Source organism: Sorex araneus, chromosome 1, assembly GCF_027595985.1.
Source record: "Sorex araneus isolate mSorAra2 chromosome 1, mSorAra2.pri, whole genome shotgun sequence".
In the NCBI taxonomy this organism is placed as follows: domain Eukaryota; kingdom Metazoa; phylum Chordata; class Mammalia; order Eulipotyphla; family Soricidae; genus Sorex; species Sorex araneus.
This window is the reverse complement of record NC_073302.1, coordinates 444,325,511-444,352,585: the sequence shown is the minus strand read 5'-3', so window position 1 is coordinate 444,352,585 and position 27,075 is coordinate 444,325,511. Positions and strand designations below refer to the sequence as shown.

Here is a 27,075-nt window from a genome sequence, read left to right as displayed (position 1 = left end):
GGAGTCCATCAGTGGAATTTGTGCCGAGGTGAAAGTTTTATGGACTATTTTATGATGAGCTACCAAGTGTTGGTCTCACTTAAGAGCGCGTTCCCTGAGGGACATGAGTGATAGTATAGCAGTTAAGGAGTTTGCCTTGCATATGGCAGACCCAAGTTCAATCCCTGGCATCACGTATGGTCCCCTAAGCCTGCTAGGAGTGATCCCAGAGGGCAGAGAAGGAGTAAGTCCTAGCACAGGTGTGCCCCTATTAATTTATATAAATAGCTCTATAGCACTGTTGTCCAATTGTTCATTGATTTGCTCGAGCGGGCACCAGTAACATCTCCATTATGAGACTTGTGTTACTGTTTTGGGCATATCAAATACGCCACAGGTAGCTTGCCACGCTCTGCCGTGCAGGTAGGATACTCTCGGTAGCATGCCGGGCTCTCTGAGAGGGACGGTGAAATACAACCTGGGTTGGCTGTGTGCAAGGCAAATGCTCTCCCTGCTGTACTTTTGCTCCAGTCCAGATATATAAATCCAAACAAAAACAGAAGCTTTCTCTGGGGCCAAAGTGATAGTATAGTGGGGAGGGCATTTGCCCTGCATGCAACTGACCCAGATCCAATCCGTGACATTCCATGCGGTTTCCCAAGCACGTCCAGGAGTGATTCCTGAGTGCACAGTCACCAGAAAGCCCTGAGCACTGCCAGATGTGGCCAAAAAAAGGAGCAAGAGAAAAACTCCTTTCCCAACTGGGAATTTGCAACTTTAAGTTTATGTTGTTCGATGACAGAAAGAGAAAGAGCTGGAGGTATATGAGGAGAATTCTAGACTCCTGACATGAGGCCCATATTTCAGTTCACTGCCTAGTCCACAGCCAGCATCATTCCTCTCTGTGTCCAGAAAAAAAAAAATCATGTTTGAAGAAAAACACCCAATACTTTTCTAGGAAATTAGATTTCCATTGCCAGTTTTGGCAAATCATATATTTAGAGATTTAATGTGTACTGCCTAGTAATTCCCTCAAAGCCTTAAATAATCTTGAAAATAATCTTTGGTTAGGAATCTTTCTAAGTAGCAAATAAAGTAAGAGAAATCCTGTCTCAATTTCTCTGTCACCATTCTTAGCCTGAAAGAAAAAACCTTACAGGAATCCAGGAAGGTCTTAGTCAAGGGTGAAAGCCTCAGGAGGAAGACAGATCAGACAGCTAGGAAGCAGAGAAGAGAAGGGAATGGAGAAAAGAAGGGGGAAGAAAGAGAACTGAGGAAAAGTAGATAGTACTGCTGGAAAAATAAGCAGAATCCTACTATCATATAAATTAAATCCCTCCAATTCATATGCAGGGATCTTGAGACCCACATAACATGTATAATGTATTCAAGAAATTCCCCAGAATAGGGGTTTGAAACACGATTAAAGGAAAGAGATATTGGAGCAGGAGTGACAGCACAGTGGATAGGGCATTTGCCTTGCACTTGGTCAACCCGGGCTCAATTCTCAGCATCCCATAGGGTCACCCAAGCACCACCAGGAGTAATTCCTGAGTGCAGAGCCAGGAGTAACCCCTGAGCAACACCGTGTGTGGCCCAAAAAGAAAAAAGAAAAAAAACACAGGAAAGAGACATTTTAGGTGGTTAAGTTAATTTGGGAAATAAGGAAATCAAATTTAGAAACACATGATTATCATTCAAACTCAGTATTTGACTAGAAAGAAAGATCTAACCAAAGAGAATTGATAACAAGTCCTAAGAATGCACCCAGACCTCATTACAATGACCCCAAAAGGTGGATAATAGGTTTCAACTTTATAAAATATTTCATAAGACTTCAGGTCACTGAAGTATAAACTTGGCTGTCACTGAAATATAGTAAGCTCCCAACTTCCCTAGAGAAAGTATTTTTGTTTGTTTCTGAGCTACGCCCAGAGAGGGATGTTCAGGGGCTAATCCTGGCTCTGCAATCGTGCATCACTTCTGGCAGTGGTCCTGGGGACCATGTGGGACACCAGGGAAGGAAGCTGGGTGGGCCTGGATTAACATGGAAGACAAATGCGGACCCACTGAACTATCTCACCAGTCCAAGATAAGATATTCCTGTTCATATGCTTCTGTATAAATATGTACTTGTATAAATTGCCCCCTCCAACTTAATTGATAGACTGGAAAAGAAACATGTTTAATGCTAGAGCAAGTAATGCTAAATAATTAGAAAAGAAGCCGGTTGCTTTTTTTAAATGAAAGTAGCAGGGACCCCAAGATTCGTCCTCGGGACACTCACAGTAAGAACAGCCGTAGACTTCGATTCGGAGCCCGATGCGACCCTCTCCGTTCCAGTCCAGAGGCACCATGCGCACGTAGCGGGCGACCACCGCGTGCTGTAAATCGTGCCGGACCACCCCGTCGGAGTTAGTGTTCCCAGGAAACGCCTGGAGAGAGAAACGGGATGTTTCGGTTAGCCTTTTGGAAAGAAACGCTTTATGGGTTGAAATGAACTTAAAATAGTCTTATTCCAAAGTGGGATTTTATGTTCCTCACACCAAAACAAGGATTTAAGTTCAAAGCCTTCTCTAATTCCTCCCCTCCCCCCTTTTATTGGAAAAGCAACCTCAGGCTTGCGTGAATGGAGGTAAGAGTACCCCACCCCACGGGGCTCACTCCCTTGCATTGCTCAGCAGGGTACCACCGGCCTGATGGTCTGGGACTTGTCTCAGAGATGCTCACAGGGCAGCAGAGCTACTGGGGAGGCCATGTGATGCTGAGCATCAAACTCAGGGTCCTGTGTATGTCTCTAGCACGAAAGCTACCTCCCCTGCCCAAAGCTCAGTTTTCAATGGGAACTGAGCCAAAGTCCCCAAGAGTTCTTCCATATGGGCGAACCCACTTGTGGGAAAAGAATAAAGCATTCTACAGCACCCTCTCTACCAGCCAAGACACACTTACATTAGGACTTCTAGTCTTTTGCATGTAAGTAATACAATAAACAATTCCTAGAGATTTCGATCTTATTACTTGGCTTTAAAAGTCCATACAGGGGCTGGAGTGATAGCACAGCGGGTAGGGTGTTTGCCTTGCACTCGGCTGACCTGGGTTCGATTCCCAGCATCCCATATGGTCCCCCAGCACCGCCAGTAGCAATTCCTGAGTGCATGATCCAGGAGTAACCCCTGTGAATCACCGAGTGTGACCCGAAAAGCAACAACAACAAAAAAAAAAACCCTAAAAGTCCGTACATATCTTGCTGTTGAAACTCATAAGACTTTTCAACATACGTTAGATATTAAAAAGAAAAGCAAAATAAACAAACAACAACAGCAGCAACAAAAAACACCCAACTAAATATGTGGTGTAGAGGTGAGAGGTGAGTTTTTTTACTTCCTTTTGACACAAAGACATTTTGAGAGTTTACCAGCAGATCAGAAATTTGTTAATCCCATTCTTTTCATTTACAGAAATTCTGCCAAAAGAATGATTTCCTATGCATTTTATCTGATGTTGATACTTTATATTATCTATCTATCTATCTATCTATCTATATATTATCAGCAGAGAATAAATGGATTGCTAGTCTTCACTCAGCCTACATGTCTAAATCATTTATCAGGCAATAAATACAGAGCAAGAAATATGTACATATAAACCAAAATAAATATCACCCCTAAATTACAATTTATTAATGAGGAAAATATTAGTAAAAACAGTACAGGGAAGATATAATTGAGATCCTCATATTTTACCATCATTAAGTAGATATTGTCATCATTAACTTCATATAAAACAAGTAATTAGAAATAGGTTTATTTTAAGTACCAACTTTTTTGTTCTTGTGCCACATTTGACTATGTTCAGGACTTATCCCTGAGTCTGTGGTCAGAGATCACTCCTGGCAGGACTCAGGGAACCATGTGGGGTCCAAGGGATTGAATCCAGATTGTCTCCAAGCAAGATAAATACCCACTGAAATATCTCTACAGCCCCCCACACCAGCTTTTTTTAATATCACAGAGACATTCTAGCCATACCAATAGCTTAAGTTTTGTAAAACTATTTTATTAGATCCTCGTTTGTATTTCTTTAAATGGTCTCTTAAATGTCAGAACATTCTTTCGTGGACAGCTTTTTAATCATTAAAAGTTAAAATATAAGCACCCTATTCTATCTTTAATGTGTTGTATTCTTGACCTGATATTTTAAATTCACTCCTATATAAAGCTAGTTTAATACTGTTTTTCAAAATTCCCTTCTACAAGGAATTTTAAAAGGTACAACACTGCTAAGAAGCAAATAAATATATCTTTAAAAATTCTCATTGGAGGATAGGTAGCATATTTTAAATAGGATTAACATTAATTGTTTTGATGTACACAATTACCATATCTCACCACTGTCACAAAACTTCCCTAAACCCTCTACCAATGTCATCTTGCTACTTGTAGCAGAAGACATATATTTAATATGAATACACAGCTTTGCTATGAAAGATTGGAGTTTGATTTCCCATGAGAAATTTTAACCCTTTTTTGTGTTCATGTTACACAAAATGTAAGGCACAAAATGTATAGGGAGATATTGAAAGATTTGCTCAGAATCTAAATGATCTGATGTTGAAATGGCTCCAGAAATCTGCATTTGGGTTAACAGTCTCATTTTTTGAAATTTGGGGTGGATATTCATCAGAGATGATTCCTGCCATATTTCCCGTGGCTTTCCTACGCAGCGTAATACTAGTATCACTTCACACTAGCCACTCCCTTCTTTCTGCTTTCACTACACATAAGTATTTGAACTTTTGGTCTTGAATCTGAACATTTAAAACACCGCATCTTTTTGCACCCTGCTGAAAAACATTGATCAAGAAAAGTAGTAAAGATTTTTCCTTTTTTTTCTAGCTAGCTTTTAACTTTACAAACAAACCACACATCTATTTTATTACACCATTCACAAAATCATTCACACATGAGTTCCTGCTCTGCATCACAGACGTTCAAATCACTGGGATATCGGCATGAACAGAGCAAATTTTCAGATCTCGACTTTTGTGTTATTACAGTATATGGCAGGGCAAATCGGGACCAGCCATAAATAATACAAATGCAACAAATATGCATATTGTAAAAGACTATAAATATTATTTATCTGAAATCTTCAGAGAAAATGCAGAGGCTTCTGAGCATAATATTTGTGCTCAGGGAAGTTAACTTACTTTTTGAAAAAGAAAGCATAGACAAGACACAAGTTCTACTTTCTGAGTCTGTACCTCGTTCATTCTCACAGGAAGGCCTCTGAAGAGCATCCCCTCCCTATTAACGGCAGCTTCGTCAGCGGTAGGACCAGTGCCAAGGACCTGCTTTTCCTACACTCCACACTGTTTGTTAGGGACAGGGACTTCTCATGTGCAGGGCAATCAGCAGGAAACTAAGTAAGGTGAGCACACTCTTCAGAGATGTGACAGACCCCCCGCCCCCCGAATACTAAGGTGTACATATAGATGGAACAACTTTTTATATAGTCACACTTGGGAATGTTAAGAAACAGAAAGGTGTAGCTACTGACTTAACGAACAATACCTAATAACACTCCAGGTCTGTCTTAGATACTGTCTGTGTTCCTTTAGAAACACTCTCATTTAGGTAGTTTGGGGTCAGTCTTTCACAAAGGTCAGGTCAACTTCTCCTGACGCTGGCGACCCAAATAAGTGACACGTTGTTAAGTGGAACTGCATGGGGCTCAGGCAAAACTGCTGCTCCTTAAAGAATGCAGATGCCTTTTGGGTCAGAGTTCAGGTCTGCAGAATAGGAAACTCAGGATCTGCTCTGCCTCTAGCCCCGTCCCTGGCCGAGGGCTAGCACAAGTCCTCCTTACAGAGCCAGGATATTCTATTCTGGGAGGGAACTGCATCCATAGCTTGGATGTAGGCAGGCCGGTAGATAAGGAAAGTCCCTTCCTCAAGGCAATGACAAAACATTTCCTGGGAAATAAGGACTTCGGTAGCACTGCAGCTACAGAAAGCCAACCTTGCAGAAAACTCTCATGGTCCTTGGGGAAACATATGATTTAGCTGTGTTGCCCGCATCTCCCCTCTTGAGATGTGGACTTTCAGGCTTCCGTGTCTAATGCTGGAGTGTGTCTGGGGGCTCTCTCTGCCTTTGGAGAAGCCCTCACTCTCCCTAGTGCGTTACTCTCTCACATCCTCTCCCTCCTTCCCCTTCCTAAAAAACCCTCCAAATAAAATTTGTCCTTACTTCATTACTCCTGAAATTCTTTTCTGAGAGGTGAGACAGGAACCCAGTAACCCTGAGTCCTGGGGTGGCAGAGGCGGATTGGGAGAGAGTGACCGACTCTCTCCTCCTGCCTTACACCCGGGAGGGTCACCAACTTCAGTGGCACTCAGGGGACTCAGGCACAGAGACAGACCTGGAGTAAGAAGGAAGTTGATTTGGTGCTAAGAACAAGCCCTGACCAGGTGGCTCTTGAACTGCCACAATGATCCTTACTGGAGAATCACACTTTCAGCTGGGGACACAGTAGTTCTCTCCAAGCATGGCACAGACTAGTTATGACGCCTTGTAACAAGTGTTTGTATAGAAACATGAAGTCTGATAGATCACTTTGATGCTATCACATTGCAGACAAAAAGGAAATATCCGGACCATTTGTTATATAACACAGTTGGTCTAGATACATTAGTTCTCATTTTATTTCCACAAATTTTAGCAAAAGTAATACATTCTACTGTCACACAATCTCCCATTACATACTCATGCTATTGGGTCAATAACACTGAAAGCTCTGCTTTTGAAGTTATTTTATTTTATTTTTTATGTTATTTTATTTTATTTGTTTGTTTGGGGGCTACACCTGGTAGGTCTCAGGGCTTAGTGCTAGCACTGCACTCAGAGATTGCTCCTGGTAGATTCAGGGCACCTGTAGAATAACATAGCCTCAGGTAGTTTAGGTTTATTGGTTACTCCTGTTACAGTGCTCCCATTCCTCTTTGTTTATTTGTAGCTTCTGTCTTAGTGTTCTGTTGATTTGTAAATATTGTTTTTCTCTTCCCCTTGAGTCCTTTGCATAGTTTATTCAGAGCAATGTCCTTTTTGTATGGACACAGGAAAACTTAGCAAATGCGATGCTTTTGTAACCTGGGAGTCATTTGACTCTACATGATATTTTCCTCCTGGGCATCTGTCCTCTCCACCTAAGCCTCAGCTGCCCTTACTTCCTAGTACCCCCAAAAGCAGGGTCCCAACGAGGGACGGGACAGACCCAGGGCAAGTGGTGAGTTGTATGCTACCCTGGCATCGAGATGGGCCTGGCCAAAGTGCCTAATGCTTAGCTATAAGTTAAGAGCTTGATCATGGGCAAGTGTTGTCATGATCCAAACATTAACTAGATTTGGACCCTGCTAGGGTGAGGAACGATTAATCTGGCCTTAGTGCTGTAGTCTGAGTCTGAGAGCTGCCTTGCAAGCCTCAATGTATCTCTTGCTATGTTCATACAAAAATAACTAGTATTAAGTTGTTAATGAGTGTTTGGAATAAGGAGAGGAGAAAAACCCTTAAGAGGTATTTTTCCTACTGGCAGTCAGAAAGGGCTTTGGAATGCTCCTAGGTTGTGTTACCTTTGAACCTGACAGCCCTCAGGAAGGGCTTTCTAATGTTGATTTTGCTACCTGGCAGTGTGTAACCTAGGGGCAAGGGCGAGAGAGGAAAAGCTAGGAGAGAGATGAGAGAGGCTGCAATAGATCCAGAGAGAGGTCGGAGCTGGGAGTGCGGGAGATGAGAAAGTTTGAAGATTGAATAAACGGTAACTAATCAGCAACCAGCTTGGTCCTCGTTCTTCCTTCACCTGTCCTTGGCCAACGGCCGTCCCGATCCAGCCCATACACAGTGGTTCCAGAGCACCGAAGGCGGGTGGTGAGACAGCCGCCCAGAGAGCTCGTGAGTGCTCACGCCCCTCGGCATGCCTTAGTTTTTTACAGGCACCTCGCGAGACGCGAGACATCAAACCCAAGTTGGCTGTGTGCAAAGTAAATGGTAGTACCTGCTGCACTATCTCAGCAGCCTATTTAATAAAAATTAAAGTTTTATTCCTCCCTTCCCTTCATTGCTGATGCTGTTGCTGTGATGACTTGGGGTCATGGACACAAGGACACTGTCCCATGGCACTCCACATGATCCTTGTTCAACTCAGTCCTCACAAAAGGCTGCGACTCATTTAGTTGTAGAGTTCACACACATGCTCTTCCGGAGCTATGCTTCCTCATGAAGGTGACTGAACAGCTTCCAAAGTGCTCACTGAGTGCTCACACGCCTTGAAGAGGAGGGCAGGTTAAGGGTTAAATTTGCCTTTGTAACTGCTTGGCTGCTTTGAAAGATGTTTTCACGACCTACCGACCACCTACCGCTGGGCAGGAAACTGTCACCAAATGGGCCAACAAACTGCCCTAGGAACTATAAGCAAACATTTGCAGGGAAACAGTTAACAGTCAACAAATGTTGAGATAAGCAAATTAAGTGACCTATGTGTGATGCCCTTTGATCCAATAGGTGTGATTTCCTTTGATCCAACAGGTGTAATTTCCTTTGGTCCAATATGTGCGATTTCCTTTGATGCAAATATGCGTGATTCCCTTTTCTCCCCCAAAACGGTATAAAAACAGCTCGCTTTTTGAGTTCGGGCCCTTCAGCTTTGCCGCATTATTCAGGCACAGTTGAAGGTCCTGATATAGCTATATTGGCTTGAATAAACCCCTTGCGTTTGCAGAAAGAGTTGTCTCGGTTTTGTTCTTTTGTTTCTCCGAGCCTCCCCCGGGCAGAGATCTGCCGCCCTAACAGCCTCTGCTCTAGTAAATCTACACACTTGACTGCGGTAAGACAAGAAGTTGTGGTGCCAGAGACCAAGGGCAACACAGCACCCAGACTCCTATTTGCCACCTGTTGTGGCACTAGATTTTGGACTCACAATTCTACACGTACGAGGCAGGCGTTCAGAGCCATGAGCTGTTTGGCTAGGCCCTTTGTTACATTTTTGATGCAAGTACTTAAAAATGTGAATGATGCAGTTTCTAAGAAAAAAAAATGACTAGTTTGCTATGCTACATTGATTTGTTTAGCAATAATAAATAAAACACCATCAGCCCTGGAAATAAAATGCATTTCCCCCACATAACTTGACTGTGTTACAGTCATTTAATATTTCACAGACCCAGGAAAATGAGAAGACATGGAGCTGAGGATAAAAATGTTCAGATTTGTAAATCTATTTCAGAAATTCCAATTTTTAAACAAATATGAAGTCATCTTAAACTGAAAATATCATTTAAAAGTAAATCTACCTTTAGACTGGGGTTTCTCAACCTCTTTTTAAGTGGTTCCTTTTCCACTTAAAAATATTTAGTTTTAATCTGTTCCATGGTTATATTTTATTATTGAATCAATAATGGGTTGATTCAATAATATCCACACGTTCGGACAGGCCTCACGCATGAAGGTACCGGCAGAAGAACCTAGGTGTGTGTAATTCCATCAATGGCCAACATCCAGAGATTTAAAAGCAAGCTCCCAGAAGCTATCCCAGATATCTTGTAGCCTGCTTCCCCCTCTGGGAGAAACTGGCAAGCTTCTGAGAGTTTCCTGCCCACATGGGACAGCCTTGCAAGCTTCCCATGGTGTATTCATATACTAAATCCAATAACAAGCTGGATCCCATTCCCCTGACCCTAAAAGAGCCTCCAGTGCAACATCATTGAGAAGGCCGAGTCGAGAGAGACTTCTAAGATCTCAGGGAAAGGACAAATGGAGAGGTTACTGAGCCCGCTCGAGAAATCGACAATTAACGGGGATTTCGTGATTCATGATAATTATAATTGCACAATATCGAAGGCCTGATTCTTTATACAGTGAGGCATCTCACACAACAATCATTCTACAGAGAACAACAAAAACATAAACAGAGTATTATATATTTTTAAATGTAATAAATTTAAAATTTATTACATGTATTTTTATGCTTATAGATATTTTTATATTATTTTTTAAATTAGTGATTCACCGTGAGGGTACAGTTACAGATTTACACATTTTCGTGCTTGTGTTACCCTCATACAATGTTCCAGAACCCATCCCTCCACCAGTGCCCATTCTCCACCACCAATGAACCCAGTATCCCTCCCACCCCACCCACCCTGCCTCTGTGGCAGGGTACTCCCTTTTGTTCTCTCTCTCCTTTTGGGTGTTGTGGTCTGCAATAGAGACATTAAGTAGCCACAGTGTTCAGTCTCTAGTCTACTTTCAGCACGCATCTCCTTTCCCCTGTGGGATCTCCAACCACAGTTTACTTGATGTTGCCTCTTCTATTTGAGCTACCTTTTCCCCAGCATGTGAGGCTGGCTTTCAAGCCATGGAGACAACCTCCTGGTACTTTTTTCTACTATTCTTGGGTGGAGTGCAATCTTTCTATGTCTGTCCCTCTCTTTCTGACTCATTTCACTTAGCATGATACTTTCCATGTTGATCCACTTATATGCAAAGTTCATGACTTCATCCTTTCTGACAGCTGCATAGTACTCCATTGTATAGATGTACCAAAGTTTCTTTAACCAGTCATCTGTCCTCGGGCACTTGTTTTTTTTTCCAGTATGCTTATATATTTTTAAATGTAATAAAACATATAAAGACATTCAAGGGCACCAAGTAAATTTGAACCAAAAATTCAAGACCAACGTAGAAACATTGAAGCAAGCTAATATTCCTGTGTGAGCTAAAAAAATATTTATTTATGTATTTTTTCCCTTTCCACTTTTATTCTTTTCTGTGGAATCTACCATCTTCTTCTTTTTTTTAATTTTTGCAATTCTCAGAGGTTTCTCTTGGCTCTGAACTTAAGAATTACTCCTGGCGGTGCTCAGGGGACCATAAGGGATGCTGGGAATCAAACCTGGGTTGGCAGCATGCAAAGAAAATGCCCTACCCGTTGAGCTATCCCTCCAGCCCCGTCTACCATCTACTATCTTTTTTGTCTTGTGCTGTATCCCACCCTCCCCACCTATGTCGTTTTCACCTGTGGCCCACCCTTGGGATATCCCTGAACTCTCCATATGGCCCCAAGTAGCAAGATGTTGACTTAAACAAATGCCACACTAATATATATTTCATAGATATATAAAAGTATTGATCAACTTCATCAAAGTAGGACTAAACAATCCATTACAGATGCTTTGGGACTATGGCATTGCCTTGAGATCTGCTCTGCTACCGGTGATTTTTTATTTACTATCTCAAAAAGGGGCTTTGTTCGTGTAGTACTGTAGCATTTATACAATAAGTAGTAAAAAATTTATACCATGTAGGCTGCCTTCCTGTGTATCTCATATCCTTTATCTTCCTTCTTTTTTTCTTTTCTTTTTTTTTTTTTAGTCCCTCAACAATTTAAAGACCAAGTTAGCTCACACAGTTTGAAATAACAGCAAGGGTTTTTGCTACTCTGGAGAAGCCCGTGTTCTCTCCTGAATGCATGTTTCAATCTCTTCTTCTATGCTCGCGTCTCTCTGAATTTCTTTAGATAAAAACTTTTTCTTTAAAAAATAATAAAGAACAAACTTAGTCCATGGGTTATCATTAGCCAACCCCTAGTTCTAAGAGAAGCTTCAAATAAATAAATTCTTGCCTCAACTCATGATATGAAAGTCTAAAACCATCAAAAGACTTGTCAGCCACTTGGAATTTAGAAATCAATAAGCTTTGGGAAAGCATTTTCTTATCCCCTGAAGCATGTAATTTTGCAGACTGGAAGAAAACATGTGAAAAGTTGGAAGAAAGTTCTCTGTGACACATAATCTAAAATTTTCCCTAAATTCAAAATGATGGTTCTGAAGTATAACGTATGATGTAATTTACGAAAAGAAAAAATGTATTTAGTCCTTACTAAACCCTTTCTTTGGATGAAACCTAAAACCAGGAATCATAGTCTCCTGGAACTCCAGATGTGAATGGATATTTCAGTTTAAAGGTTTTCTGAACAAAGTATCTGAGCCTGAGAAATGTCTCTGAAACACTAGGCTATTGTGTAAGTGAGCTACAGAGAGATTTTAGTGCTACTGACAAGTCTCATATCAGAAAAAAATATTTGAAAGAAACAGCAGCACATAAAAAGAGATCTTATTTTCCTAAAATATCCAATTTCTCTGCAACAATAGAAATACATATTGATTATTCCTTAAGCTGATGTCATAAACCGGTGATCACAATAATCACTTTCCTTTAAGTAAAATGTTATTTCTTGCCAAGTTTTAACTTTTATTTTCCCCATGCGAGACTTTTATATCAAAATGTAGAAATAGATTTTCCATTCTGCTGTTTGGATGCAAGTCTCTGAATTTAGTTACTCTCCCTGCTGAGACAGGAAAGAAAGAAGCAACTTCATAATATATTCTACCTGTTACACTTCTTGTCACTTGCTGGATCTAGCTGTGCAAATACATCAGACCTCCTGGCTGTAAGGACATCCCCAGACCATCTTTCTTTAAAACCCTGCTGTTTTCTAGGTACTTCTGGCATCTGATACTCTCTGTCCCATTCATTAAAATGTATTTAGTTCATTATTTTGATCATCCTCCCAACGATTATTTAAAAAGTGAGTGTGTCAGCTTGGAAATTTGGGATCAAATCCCTTTTGCCTAATGAATGTTATCAGTGAAGACTTTTGTACACTGGTGAGTATTCAGTAAATATCAGTTGATCATCTTATAAAGGAAATTAATATTGGTGTACATTCCCAAACTCCCACTCATCTACGTTTTGAGGTTTTTAGTATTTCTGGATGTTCTAAAAGACTATCTAATTACCATTAATAGTTAACAGCCATATTTTATGAAAAATTTTATGAGGGGAAAAACATGCTAATACTGTCTGATTTAAGACAATAGTGAGTATTAAATAAAATCCTCCCATATGTATAGGAATGTCATTATAATATATAAGCTTATAGAATAACAGAAATCATGTGCATAATGGAAGTGGTGGTATAACAATCGTGCCAAAATCATGGAAGAAATGCAAGAAGTAACAAAAATTTACAACTTTTAGACCCACCATCCAAATTTACATGTTCCCCTAGATAATTCCCTTCAACTTTCCTAAAATACACATTTTTTGGTAATGTAAAACCTGACATATTGTAAGATAAGTGCCAAAATATTTTATCTCTGGAAGAGCAGGAATTACAAAGGAAGTTTTGAATTATTTTACTAAAATAGACATAAAGAATTATGCAACAACAAAATATCTGAATTAGAAGAATATGATAATTTACTTCTCTCATCTATATTTTCCTTTATTTCATATATGTAGCAGAATGAAAATTCCAAAGATTTTGGCTTCTTTCTTTTTAATTCTCCTGTTCTTAGCAAACCCAAAAGATGGATTCAAAGAATTATAAAGGCAAATTAACCAGAAGAGAAAAGACCAAGTTCAAGACATGCTAAAAACTGGTTACTGAAGGCTCTGGTGGACACTGGAGGGAAAAGAGAGGAGTAGGCAATACAAAGTGAGGTCTCTCCTGGTAATGGGCTGGCACGGGAACTTTGGCCACAGTAATGGTGACAATTATACACATAGGGGTGATGTTAATTCCCGGTAATCCCGTGAATGAGTAGCACTGTCATCCCATTGTTCATTGATTTGCTCGAACGGGCACCAGTAACGTCTCCATTGTGAGACTTGTTAATGTTTTTGGCATATTGAATACGCCATGGGTAGCTTGCCAGCCCTTAGTTCAGATACTCGGGTAACCAGTGAGTATCTTTTCCCCTATGAGACTGTTACATTTTAATTCTGGGGGAGGAATCACATAATATTCTCTTCAGTCTATGACTATTCCTCTCTCTCTTCTTTCCAAGGACATCATCCAAATACATCAGATAATGATTCTCCACCCACATCTTCAAACCTAAACTGATATTTTTTGTGAGAAATTTATCCCCCTAATGCCCTCTAAGGCTGGGATGTGTCCCTAGGTAAAGATAGTTTAGATACCTTTAAATCTTAGGCTTTTAATTTTTTTTCCAGAGGGTTTGCCAAAAATCTCAGCCAGGGAAGAATAATATAGCAGAAAATAACAGAATAGATTAAAAATTATCTGCCAGCTGCAAAAAATGCACCAAGGAAATATAAAAAATAGCACTGTGTAGGGATTTTCACATGTAGTGATGACATGGGCAAAACCAGAATAGGAAATTGTTGTACTGATCAGCTGTGAGAAATACCTCAGCCCTGGTCTTCATGGACTTATTCTATGTTAATAAATGTCAGCTCTAACAGTATCAGCCCCTGGGGAGAGTGATGTGGTGTTGAAGAAATGGTCTACCTGTGAGACCACACATGGCTGCGGGGCCAGCCTAGAGCTTGGAGAGTTCATGTGTGTCTGTCTGTCTCCTGTTCATGTGGCTCACTCTGTGATCAGCCTCACTGGACAGGAGGACTCATGACAGATGTTAAGATTAAAGGCAGAATTTCCAACTGCACGATGAAACTATTTATTTGGAGAGCCAGAGAATGCATTCAATGAAGACATATTTGCCTTCTCACCACCCAACAGTGCTCTGTTTTCTGGTCTTTTCCTGCTGTTCTCAGATGTGATCCTTGGAATCCTTCAACCCAGAATTCTGTCGCAACTATAATTTACCTCTTCCTTCCTCACATGCACTGTCACATGGCGGGGGGTCCCTTCTCCCTAGTAATGACTTGCTCACTCTTGTGACCACTGCACCTTTTTTCTGAAATCTCTTTATTACTGACGTTTATCAATGTACTCCCAGCACCCTCTCCAGTTGACTTTATATACTTCCCAGAGATGATTCCTTTCTAGGTTAAGCATCTCATTTCCGTGAGTACCTAATTATTTCATCCCAAGGACAGACAAAAAGTGGCTTTTGTTCACATGCTATCTACTCAATAAATTGAAAAGAAAAATTTGTACAATTATCACTCTTTGTTTTGTTTATAGAATGCTAAATGATTCACTTAACAGAATCCTTTCAACAAATTAACCGAATTGACTTAGCTGAACAAATAAGGCTGTTATTTTCGTGCCAGGTATATACAACCACAGGTTCTTAAGTTAGATAAGCAGTCAATTAGAGTTCACATCTCACAGAAAATCTAACAGAGCCCTCTTTGGTGCCATTTTCCAAAAATAATGTAGGATGATCTATCACTTGTGCAATGTGGATATTATTTCTCAATCTTTGCTATATTCCTGGTACAAATGAAAACATTGTTTGTTTTCTATATTGAGTAATTAAAAACTTTAAATCAATGACTACCACTTTAATATTCTATAAGACTCAGGGTGTAGAATGTAGGGCAGATTGAGGATAAATAAATTCTCTAACTTAAAATTAATGTAGCAGAGTGGTAGCCAAAGAAAGCTGTTTCTTTCCCTAGCATTCAGAGACAGTAAATACAGGTCTGCCCTAATTTTATGAATTTTGTTATCAGTAACACAAAGTTAATGAGAGACGGGCTTTGGTATCCAATTATATGTAGCCCAGTTTATATTCTGGGAAAATAAAATGCTTGCGAGCATGATTTTCTACCATTTTAAAATATTTCAAAAAATATAAAAGAAAAGAAAGAAACCCAACCTTAATAGCTGTTAGATTACTTTGAGAATAAAATTACATTATTCAGGTCTACTTTGTTTAACTTGTTTTTGAGAATTATCTACTGGAACTATGTAGAGGATATATTTTTGGTAGGACAATGTTGAAGATAGAAATGAGTAATTTTAAACCTCTAGAGTAGACTTTACTATGTGTCAAATATTATTTGACACTATAACTTTTTAAATACTTAAATTATTCAGCACATAAAAGAATTACTTATTAGACTACATAAATAGAAAAATAAAATATAAGACATTATTATATTTTATCAGTTGATAAAAATCAACAGATCCAACATACATTACTCATTATGTTTAGAATAATTTAGAGTAAGTAGTATTTTGTCACTATAATAAAGTAACATAAAATCAGGTATTAGCCCCTGTCACCTTACTTATGTAGTTTTTTGATGTTAGACTATAATTATTCATTTCTCTTTAGAGAAAAAATTGTTTTATATAATACCCACTAATTGCAACTATTTCATGTGTGCTTCAGTATCTTATCTTTAATTTTATATCTATCAAAAAATTCCAAGAAATAATTGCACATTTAGACTTTCTAGTCATAAAAACGTATACCATTAAATAAGAATGCACAATGAGCTATCGGACATATACATCTAGCATGTACACACAGAAAATATACATGAGAGGCAATAAATTTACTTAAAATATTTTGTTTTCAAAATTTTTTTTTTAAACCTCACAACTTTGGGGCCGAACTGATAGTACAGTGAGGAGGGCATTTGCCTTGCGTGTGGCTGGCCCAGGTTCATTCCCTGGCATGGCATCCCACATGGTCCTCCCAGCAACACCAGGAGTAACTCCTGAGTGCAGTGTGAGAAGTGACCCCTGAGCATCGCTGGGTGTAACCCAAAAAGCAAAAAAAAAAAAAAAACAAAACCCTCGCAACTCTTAACTTTTTGCAAAAATAATACAGTTTGTTTACATGTTTTCCTTGGCCCATTCAATGATAACTTTTTTTATAAATATACAATATAATACGAAACCATTGATGGGATTACACACGCCTGGGTTCCTCTGCCAAGAGTGATGCAGAGAGTCTCTTGCCAGCACCCTGGCTGTCTTCCCAGGGGCCCTCAGAGGGGATGGGCTCCAGCTTCCCTCCCCACCCCGAGCTGAGCTCCCTGTGGCCGAAGACCACCGGAACCTAGCTACAGCCATGCTGGAGGCCCCTCTTCACACGTTCAGACAGGCCTCATGCATGAAGGTACCAGCAGAGGAACCCAGGTGTGTGTAATCTCATCAACGGCCAACATCCAGAGAGAGATTTAAAAGCAAGCTCTCAGATATCTTTTGCCTACTTCTCCCTCTGGGAGAAACTGGCAATCTTCTGAGAGTTTCCTGTCCACATGGGACAGTCTTGCAAGCTTCCCATGGTGTATTCATATGAAAAATCCAGTAACAAGCTGGATCTCATTCCCCTGACCCTGAAGAGCCCCCAGCGCAACATCGTTAGGAGGGACGAGTCGAGATGGACTTCTAAGATCTCAGGGAAAGGACGAAATGAGATGTTACTGAGCCCACCCGAGAAATCGGTGATTAACGGGATTTCATGATGATGATGATTTCATGAATACCAAACAATACAATAATCAAATCCAGAAAATTGACACAGGCATAATAATGTAAATTAAGTCATAGAATTTGTTTATTTTGATTGAATTAACTTTTATGTGCATTCATTTTTTTGGACGGTTGTATATAAATTTTACCATCTCTGTAGGTTTGGATAACTTCCAACTTAATGATATAATTTGATAAATTATGCTTAGAAAACTGAGGTTTTTCTTTCCTTTATGAAATTTATTCCTCACTGTGGTATTCATTATTTTATTTCTTACCATAGGTAGCTACTTTGTGACTGTTATGGGATTAGATACTGGATATTTAATGTTAATAATGGTATAAAAAATTCAATAGCACTATTCTCTAAATAGTGCTGTTAAATATTAAATGATACAAGACATTCTAAACTGAGTATACACTGGCATCATGGTAGACTAAAAGGAATAGAGAACTGCAATAGTGATTTATTTTCAGCCCGTTCCATGAATGTCAGCGAACAACAGAGAATCAAGGATGGAAGCAAAACATAAAGGAGTGATGAGCATTTCTACCATTTCAGTATGAAATCCAAAACGTCTTTGGCAACAGGAAGAGTCAAACACAGTGTCAGAGATGAATCCAAGGAATTCAGAACACATGACAGCAAGAGTCATGACATAAGTGGTAGGAAGTTAGAACTCTTGGGTAAGTGATTGCTAGTAATAGGGAAGAAATGGCAGCACTGAGCAGAAAGAATTTAGTAGGGATACAACAAATTGGTGGTTGCTAGGGGAAAGTTGAGCGGCATTCCTATAAACAGACAGTAGGAGGAATTCCTGGGAAAGCCATTTTTTAATATAGAATATCTTCTTTATTTAGAAACCATAACTCGTCAAGCTATTAATGGTAGTATCAGATCTATAATGTCTCAACTACAGCCTCTCCATCACTGTCATCATCCCTGTAAGAATACCCTTTTCTGTCCCTGGGCTGTATCAACCTCAACATCCTAGATGTGATGTTGTGATGTAGCTTTGTAAGATGTCACCATGACGCAAAACAGGTGTGTGCCTGGGTGTAGGATGCCATTACTTTGTCCTCTCCCCCCTTGTCACAAGTAACTTGTCCCGGTTTCCCCCCCTGAGTTTAGGCTTACCCCAGTCACACCCATCAAGGTGTTCCCGAATCTCTCCCATCCCTTTGTTTAGCTATAATCACTTCTCCATGCTCTCTTCCCCAAAACAGTTAATCCACGACTTTCCCTTAATCTGACTCTGCTAATTTGTAAGGTCAGACCTTCCTAGGATACTGAATTTATATTATATAAGTTAATATTGCCTTTCTCCTCTTCTTGTGCCTATTGAATAATTTACTTTAAAGCAATGTCCTTTTTGTATGGACACGAGAAGACAATATTATGCTTTTGTAACTTGGGATTTAATTGGCCTCGAATATTATTCCCTCCCGGGCATCTGCTTTCTCCACTTAAGCCTCAGTTGCCCTCAGTTCCTAGCACCCCAAAACAGGGTCCCAACGAGGGACGGGATGGATCCAGGGCAAGCGGTGAGTTATGTGCTACCCTAGCATCAAGATGGGCCTAGCCAAAGTGCCTAGTTCTTAACTATAAGTTAAGAGCTTGATCATAGACAAATACTGTCATGATCCAAAAGTAATGATGAGACTAGGACCCTGCTAGGGATAGGAAAGACTGATCTGGCCTGAGCACTGTACTCTTAGATTGAGATGACCCCAGGAGAGCAATTCCATAAGCTTTAATGCATCTCTTATTGTGTCCATACAAAATGATTAATATTATGAATTCTTATATGTTTGCTGGCTGAGGAGAAGAGAAACACATTCATGGGACTCCGCCCTTGGGTGGATCCTTCCTGCTGAAAGAGAATTAAGTCCTAGGAGAAGCATCCCCTAAGAGAAAGGCCCTTACCCTATTGATTGTGACCACACCTAGGTGTAGACCTCAACCCCCTCATGCTGGTGAGATTTAACTAGACTGTAAGAGTGGGTTGGGGGCAAGATCCAGAGATCCAGAGAGAGATCCAGAGGGAGAGAGAAGAGGAGGAGAGACTAGAGAAGGAGAGAAGCAGCAGTTGATCCAGAGAGAGGACGGAGCTCCGAGTGCGGGAGATGAGAAAATGGAAGATTGAATAAACGGTAACTAATCAGCAACCAGCTTGGTCCTCGTTCTTCCCTCGCCGGTCCTTGGCCAACAGCAGTCCCGATCCAGTCCATACACAGTGGTTCCAGAGAACAGGACGCCGGTGGTGAGACAGAGCCGACTGGAGAGCCCTCGAGTGCACGTGCCCCTTGGGGAGCCTTAGTTTTTTACACCTGGGCTGCCTCTACAGGGTGCCTTACACATGCAAGTGACTTTTTAAGTATCTTCCAGTAATTTGAACTTTAAGGCATCTTCTTCAGTGTCTCTATGAATATCTAAAGTCACACCCTAGAGATTTCCTTTTTGCCTCAAAAATGATATAGTAATTCTAAACAAATCTTGGCCTATTTAGGAGGAAAAAACTATTAGAAACTGTAATCTGACACTTCAGAGGTAGAATGTGTCTTCAATGCTGAGGGTATTATGGTTATAAGACAACAAACATAGTACTCTTAATTATAACAGCCCAGGATGTTTTAAGAGTGTTTGAACTGTCTCTACAAACGACTACAAGTGATTATTAATTGCTTCCATCCTTAGGAAAAAGACTAATAGGCTTTATTATGAAGAATAAAATTATTGCATACCAAATGCATAGATCAAATATAATTAATCAGAGACATGCAAGTAATCAATAGTATGTTTGATAAATATTATAAAGTTCCTTGTTTAGAAAAATAATAATATAGCCCAAGGGCTGTTTTATTCAATTTGAAAAAATAATTCAGCATAATTTTACATCAAATCATAATATGACTATTTAAATATTGTCACAATTATAAAAATAAACAAGTTTATTTTTTTCTTGAAAAACTCTACAATGATTATGCCACAGATCTTAATCCACATTTGTGTAAATAATGAAAAATAGAAAAACATACAATTTATAATTGTGTTTGTAAACAACCCCCAAGCACTTTCTGTACAGTAAAATCTAGGCCAGTGGCAAAATTTTGCAATAAAATATGGATATGGAGATGTAGGAAGTGGGTTATAACATAATTTATTATGTTGATTTTCTAGAGGTGGAAGAAGGCTGTCCAAACTTGTATTTCTCAAGCAGTGAACTTATTAAAAATGAAGACAGACCCAGGATTACTCCAGGCAGCCACTGGTTCTTTGAATCTCACAGTTATGGCAGATGAAGAAAGAAGGAAACTTTATCCCCTGTAGTAAAAGTATTTTAATGAATGGGACACTAATCCTGTTCACTAAACTGAAAAAAATAGAAATATAATAATAAAATTCTAGAAGATAGCAGGAAAGAAACTGACATTGTGAAAAGAACATTGCCTTATATATAAATAAGAGAACTAAAGTGCCAAAAAAAAGAAATGGTATTGTACAATCATACTCCGAGTCTTAATTAATGAATTGGTCAGCTGGATAACTACCCTTAGTGGTTTTTGAGGGTTATTTCTACTCCTATTTATAAGTAAGAAAAAACATTCTGATAAAGGCAAATGAAATAATGCTAACAACACTCCAAGGCATATAAAGTTTAGGAGAATAACAAAGTGTTAGACGCCTGAGACATATTTGAAAATTAAGACACAAACAGAAGCAAAATATAGAATAATTTAGTTTGGCGAATGTAAATTGAAGTATCTTAATTAACATTCATGATAAATTAAGTCAATAGGAGAGCAGAAAGGCATATATTAAGAATCTGTTGAATTGCAAAAGATAGGATGTTTATCTGATCCCAAATCATTATGCGCTTCATACAAATATAAAGGAAGACACATGACAACACTACTTTGACTTCAAAATTAACTATTAATGAAATAATATCCTCACTGTATTTTATTAGTAGTCAAGAATGAGATTTTCTAGAATGTATGTCACATAAGGAACTGGCTGGAAAATAAAAACTAGACGAGCTTTAATCAAGGTTTAATACTGTACTTGTGCCATTGAAATAAAGGCACCGCGACGATGTAAGACTAGAAACAACAAAATAAGATACAACTGACTATTTGGAGAAGAGACCAGATATTAGAATTTCGAAGTACTCCTAAAGCTTAAGTGAGTATGCCATTCTAGGATTTTAATAAATATTTTCTCATGTATATACTTTAGGTATAGACAGAACCTCAGGTTGTGTCATTTCTAAATCACCAATTACTGTAATAATAGTATGAAATAGTATGAAAGGCACCAAAGTCTAAGAACATGGAGTCAGGTTCTTTAACACCCAAAACAAGCATTCTCTGACAAACTGGTCTCCACTCTACATTTTTATTTCTCTAGATTTATGCTGATAAGTGGATGTTTGACTCAGTTTCATAGTCAGGACTAACCTACCCCAGTATGTGGCATAGTCAGAAATGTAGACTAATGATGATACTTTTTAGGGGCAGAGAGGAAGTGCAGAGGGTAAATAAAGTGTTGGCTGGTCTCATCCCTAGTATCATGTATGTCCCCTAGAGCACCATCACGGATGGTCCCTGAACACAGAGCCAGGATTAAACCCTGAACACCAACAAATGTTGTGTGTAAGTGCATGCACATACACACACAACACATAAATTAATTTTATTTTTTAAAACCCAGAGGGCAGGGGGAAACAGTGTTAAAAGAATCTGGTGTCAATCACCCAATTTTTCTGGGTTGTTATTGGAAACAGGATTACAGGATTCTGCTGTATCCTCACCCCACAACTGGTCTCTGGAAATAATTCAACAAAAGGCACAACATATACTTGGAGCTAGAGCAATAGCACAGCGGGTAGGGCGTTTGCCTTGCACGTGGCCACCCGGGCTCGGTTCCCAGCATCCTATAGGGTTCCCTGAGCACTGCCAGGGGTAATTCCTGAGTGCGGAGTCAGGAGTGATCCCTGTGCACCGCCAGGTGTGACCCAAACAGAAAAAAAAAAGAGGACACCATATACAGCACCATAAAGGAAGCTCAAATGGGTTGGCTCAAATAAGTTACAATTCCAAATATGAAAGAAGCACAGGTCAGTTCTTTCTGAGGTGGAGAGGGTTCCAATAAAACTGGTGTGCAAGGTTAGAATGCATATACCCTAATCAATCATTTCTAACCAGATTTTTCAACAGCACGACGTCTCGACTGTGTTATTATTTCATCCTAATTAGGCATTCAAACTCTGGATTCACACTATATTAATGAAGTCTATATAACAACAGGAAATTATTCTAAAATAGGTCAGACAAAATATTTGAAAAGCAGTTTATATAAATATTCAAATGACTTCATTGGTATTTTGGTACTGACTGCATCAAGTGTGGGGGAAAACACAGCCTAGAATTCAGAATTGTGTATGATATTCCAAAGCATATTTCTTCTTAACATTTACCATTAGTTTTTTTCATGCTATTTGTTCTAACCAGAACATTCTGGCCACTTGAATAGTCCTAGTTAAATATGATCTATTACTAAAGACCTATATCAATCTCTCTCTTTTCTATTGCTATCTATTTTGGCCATAACTAATTTGTTGAGTATCCTTTCATTCTGAAACACCATTACTATGCAAAGTAGTTTCTCTTTGAAGTAGAAGTTTTTCATGCTTGTTTTATTTTAGTACTATGTTTGAAACATATCAATAAGGAAACAACCACTTTTACTTAATTTAGACTCATTCCTTTGACATGCTAGCGAAATGGGTATTGATGCAAAAAAAAATCAACAATGAGTTGGAACATAATATCCACCTGATTACCAATATTATGACATTGGCAACTTCCACAAGTATACTAAGGATGTTTGAATTTTAGTTTCTACTATGAAAATCTTTCTTAGACTCTAAGAGATGGATACAGATCCCTTTCTTCCAGAGTTAGTTGATGTTTGTTTTTGCTTTTGTTGTAAATTTTTAAAACAGTCTTCTCAATTTGTAAGATATCATCTAGAGAACTCAGCCTTCCATCATGACTACCAATCTGTCAACTATTATATGCCTTTGCTGAGTATAAGAAGGTCAAACTGCATATAAAACAAACTCAAGGAGATGGAGATCGCATTGCATCAGAATGAAGCTGCATTTAGAGATGCATTTTCCATACGGTTAGAGCTGGCTCCAAGAGAAGAAAATAATCCATAGGAGGGATATTTTAAAGCACTTTGAAGGTTATAGAAGTGAGTTTTTAGTTTCTCAGAAAATTTCCAATGCTACTTAGAAAATATAGGAATGACTTTAACAAAATAATAGTTTGCATACGTTTTATTTTTGCACTTGTGTTAAAGCACTGAATTAAATAATTTGTGCTACACATTTTTACACAAGTCTAGAGAAAAATACTTAGTTATAAAATATTTGAAATGTGGTCTGCATATCTATAATATCGTATAATACAAACAAAACAAGGTAACTGATTTTCAACTGGTAATTATGCACGTTATCTAAGAGGTTATCAGTGTGAACTCCTTAGCTTTTATTCTCAAGGCAAGTGTTCAAAATGTTTATATAATGAGAATTGTATTGGATAAGGAAACCAAAGGCTTCTTAAACACTATTCTGCAGTTAACTTATTGATTTTTAAAAAAAATACATAACTGGATAGTACTGGGCATAAGACACTTGCCTTGCATGCAACAGACCCGTTTTTATTCCTAGCTTCCTAGCATTATATACAGCATTTTAAGCATGGAGTCCAGAGTAAGCACAGAGTTCTTTTTGGTGTGGCCTCCAAACAATCAAACAAACAAACAACAATAACCAAAAAACCCACAAATACACAAATACACGGGACACGGAAAATGCATAATTAACAATACAGGATTACAACAGTGAAGAAGAAATTCAAACCAATGACCCTATACCACAGTTTGAGAAACTAAAGAAAAATGACATGGATCCCGAAGTAAGTAGAAGGAGGAATATAACAAAAATTGGATCAATGACAAAAAAAATAAAAAACAAATAACAGAAAAGGTCAATGAAACCAGGATCTGATTTTATAAAAGAATAAACAAGACTGAGAGACCTTCAGCTAGACTCATGAGAAAAAATAAAGAGGGAAAAAACAAATATATCAGGTCAGATATGTAAAGAACAAAATTACAACAGTATGCCAGAAATACAAAATATCATAAGGTTACTATGACCAATTCAATATCAAAGTAATGGACGATTATTTTTAAACCATAGATTCTTTCAAGATTAGATCAAAAGAAAGCAAAAGACCAGATGAAACAGTTTATGAGAAAGAAAATTGGAACAATGATTAAAAGTCTTCTCAAGAAAATGTCCCAGTCCATGTGCATTTTGGCTATTTGTATTTCTTTTTTGAGGAAACTTCTATTCATTTCTTCTCATTTTTTCATGGGGTTGGAGGTTTTTTTTTCTTATATAATTCTACTAGTGTCTTGTATATTAAAGATGCTTTTAGCTTCAATGTCATGGAGAGTTCTGCCGACATTTTCCTCTAAGTACCTTATAGATTCATGTTTGATATTGAGGTTTTTAATCCACTTTGATCTGACTTTTGTGCCTGGTATTGGTTAGAGGTCAGAGTTCATTTTTTTGCAGGTAGCTATCCAGTTTCCCCAGCACCACTTGTTGAAGAGGCTTTCCTTGTTCCACTTCACATTTCTTCCTACTTTGTCAAAGATTAAGTGACCATATATTTGGGGGTCTGTGACAGGATATTCAACTCTGTTCCATTGGTGTGCAGGTATGTTTCTAGCCCAATACCATGCTGTTTTAATTACTACTACTTTGTAGTAGAGTTTGAAGTTGGGGAAGGTATTGCCTCCCATCTTCTTTCTCCCCAGGATTGCTTTAGCGATTTGTGAGGGTTTATTGTTCCATATGAATTTCAGGAGTGCTTTGTATAATTTCTTTGAAAAATGTCATGGGTATTCTGATAGGGACCACATTAAATTTATGTAGTGCTTTGGGAAGTATTGCCATTTTTATAATGTTAATTCTCCCTATCCATGAGCAGGGGATGTGTCTTCATTTCCTAGAGTTCTCTTTTATTTCTGAAATAGTGTTTTGTAGTTTTCCTTGGATAGGTCCTTCACCTATTTGGTTAAGCTGATTGTAAGGTACTTGATTTTCTGAGGTACTATTATGAATGGGATTGTTTTTTTAATGTCTCTTTCTTCTCTTTAATTATTTGTACATAAGAAAACCATGGAATTTTGGGTTTTTATTTTGTAGCCTGCCACTTTACTATATCCTTCTATTGTTTCTAGGAGCTTTTTACATAATGGACCAAGTAGATAATGGACCAAACATGATGACCTCTCAGGGTCTGTGTTGCAAGCCATAAAGCCCAAAAGCAGAGAAAGAGTATGAGGGATATTGTCTGCCATGGAGGCAGGGGGAAGGTGGGAAAGGGGGGGTATACTGGGGATATTGGTGGTGGGGAATGTGCACTAGAGTTTGTTCATTGTGTGATTGTAACCCAAATATGAAAGCTTGTAACTATCGTACAGTGATTCAAAAATTTTTTTTTAAAAAGAAAATGCCCCAGTCCAAATGGATTCAATAGAGAGTTATATCACTGTCACTGTCATCCCGTTGCTCATCGATTTGTTCAAGTGGGCACCAATAAATGTCTCTCATTGAGAGACTTATTGTTACTGTTTTTGGCATATCCAATACGCCACGGGTAGCTTGCCAGGCTCTGCCATGCGGGCTCAATACTCTCTGTAGCTTGCCGGGCTCTCCGAGAGAGGCGGAGGAATCAAACTCAGGTCGGCTGCGTGAAAGGCGAATGCCCACCTGCTGTGCTATCGCTCCAGCATAGTTATATCAAAACTTCAAATAATTACAAACAGAAATTATCCTAATGTCTTCTATGAAGCCAACATTATCTTAATACAAAGTTATACTGATACTAAAAAAAAGAAAACTACAGATTAAAATATCTGATGAATATCAATGCAAATATCCTCACAAAAATTTTAGCAAGCCAAATCCAATAATATCATCAAAAGATTATGGACCTTTAATCAGTGGGTTCCATCCTAGGGATGTAAGGATGGTTCAACATATGCAAATAAATTAATGTGATACACCATATGAGCAAAATAAAATAAATTGATAATATGGCCATATCTTTAGATACAGAGGAATATTTTGAAATGTTTCAAGACTTATTCATGATAAACATCTTTGACAAAAGAGGAATGGAGAAGACACACATCAAGGCAGTAATGTACAGACACAACAAACCTACAGTCAACATGATATTCAAGAGCGAAAAAATATATAAACTCTTTCCGTAGACAAAAGACACAAAGCTAGAATGTCATTTCCTCACATTTATTCAATGTAGTATTGGAAGTCCTTACTACAAAATTAGGAAAGAAAAATTAATGAAGGCAATATAAATTGGTAAAGAAGAAGTTAAATGAACTGTTTGTAGATGCATGACAAAATGCATAGAAAATCATACTCTACTAAAAACAAGAAGAGAAAACAATAAAAAAAGATGACTCCTTTTAAAATTGTGTTAAAGACAGGACAGAGAAAAAACTAATAAATTGGAATCATATCTCATACCATTGCACTGTAGCTCTGTCGTCCCATTGTTCATTGATATACTCGAGTGGGCACCAGTAACATCTCTACTGTGATATTTGCTGTTACTGTGAGATTTTTATGTTAGTGTCTTTTTGGATGGCTAAGGGCTGGTGCAATAGCACAGCCGGTAGGGCATTTGCCTTGCATGTGGCCGACCCCGGTTTGATTCCTCCTC

The 27,075-nt window shown here is 38.7% G+C and overlaps 1 protein-coding gene across 1 annotated transcript in view; it reads right to left on the bottom strand.

Moving 5' to 3' along the window:
- Positions 1-27,075, bottom strand: part of CNTNAP2 (contactin associated protein 2) — a 1,529,860-nt gene that overhangs the window by 1,211,368 nt on the left and 291,417 nt on the right. The window contains exon 4 of the mRNA XM_055129775.1: positions 2,267-2,414. Coding sequence (XP_054985750.1) covers positions 2,267-2,414 — 148 coding nt within the window. The remainder of the gene's footprint in view (positions 1-2,266; positions 2,415-27,075) is intronic.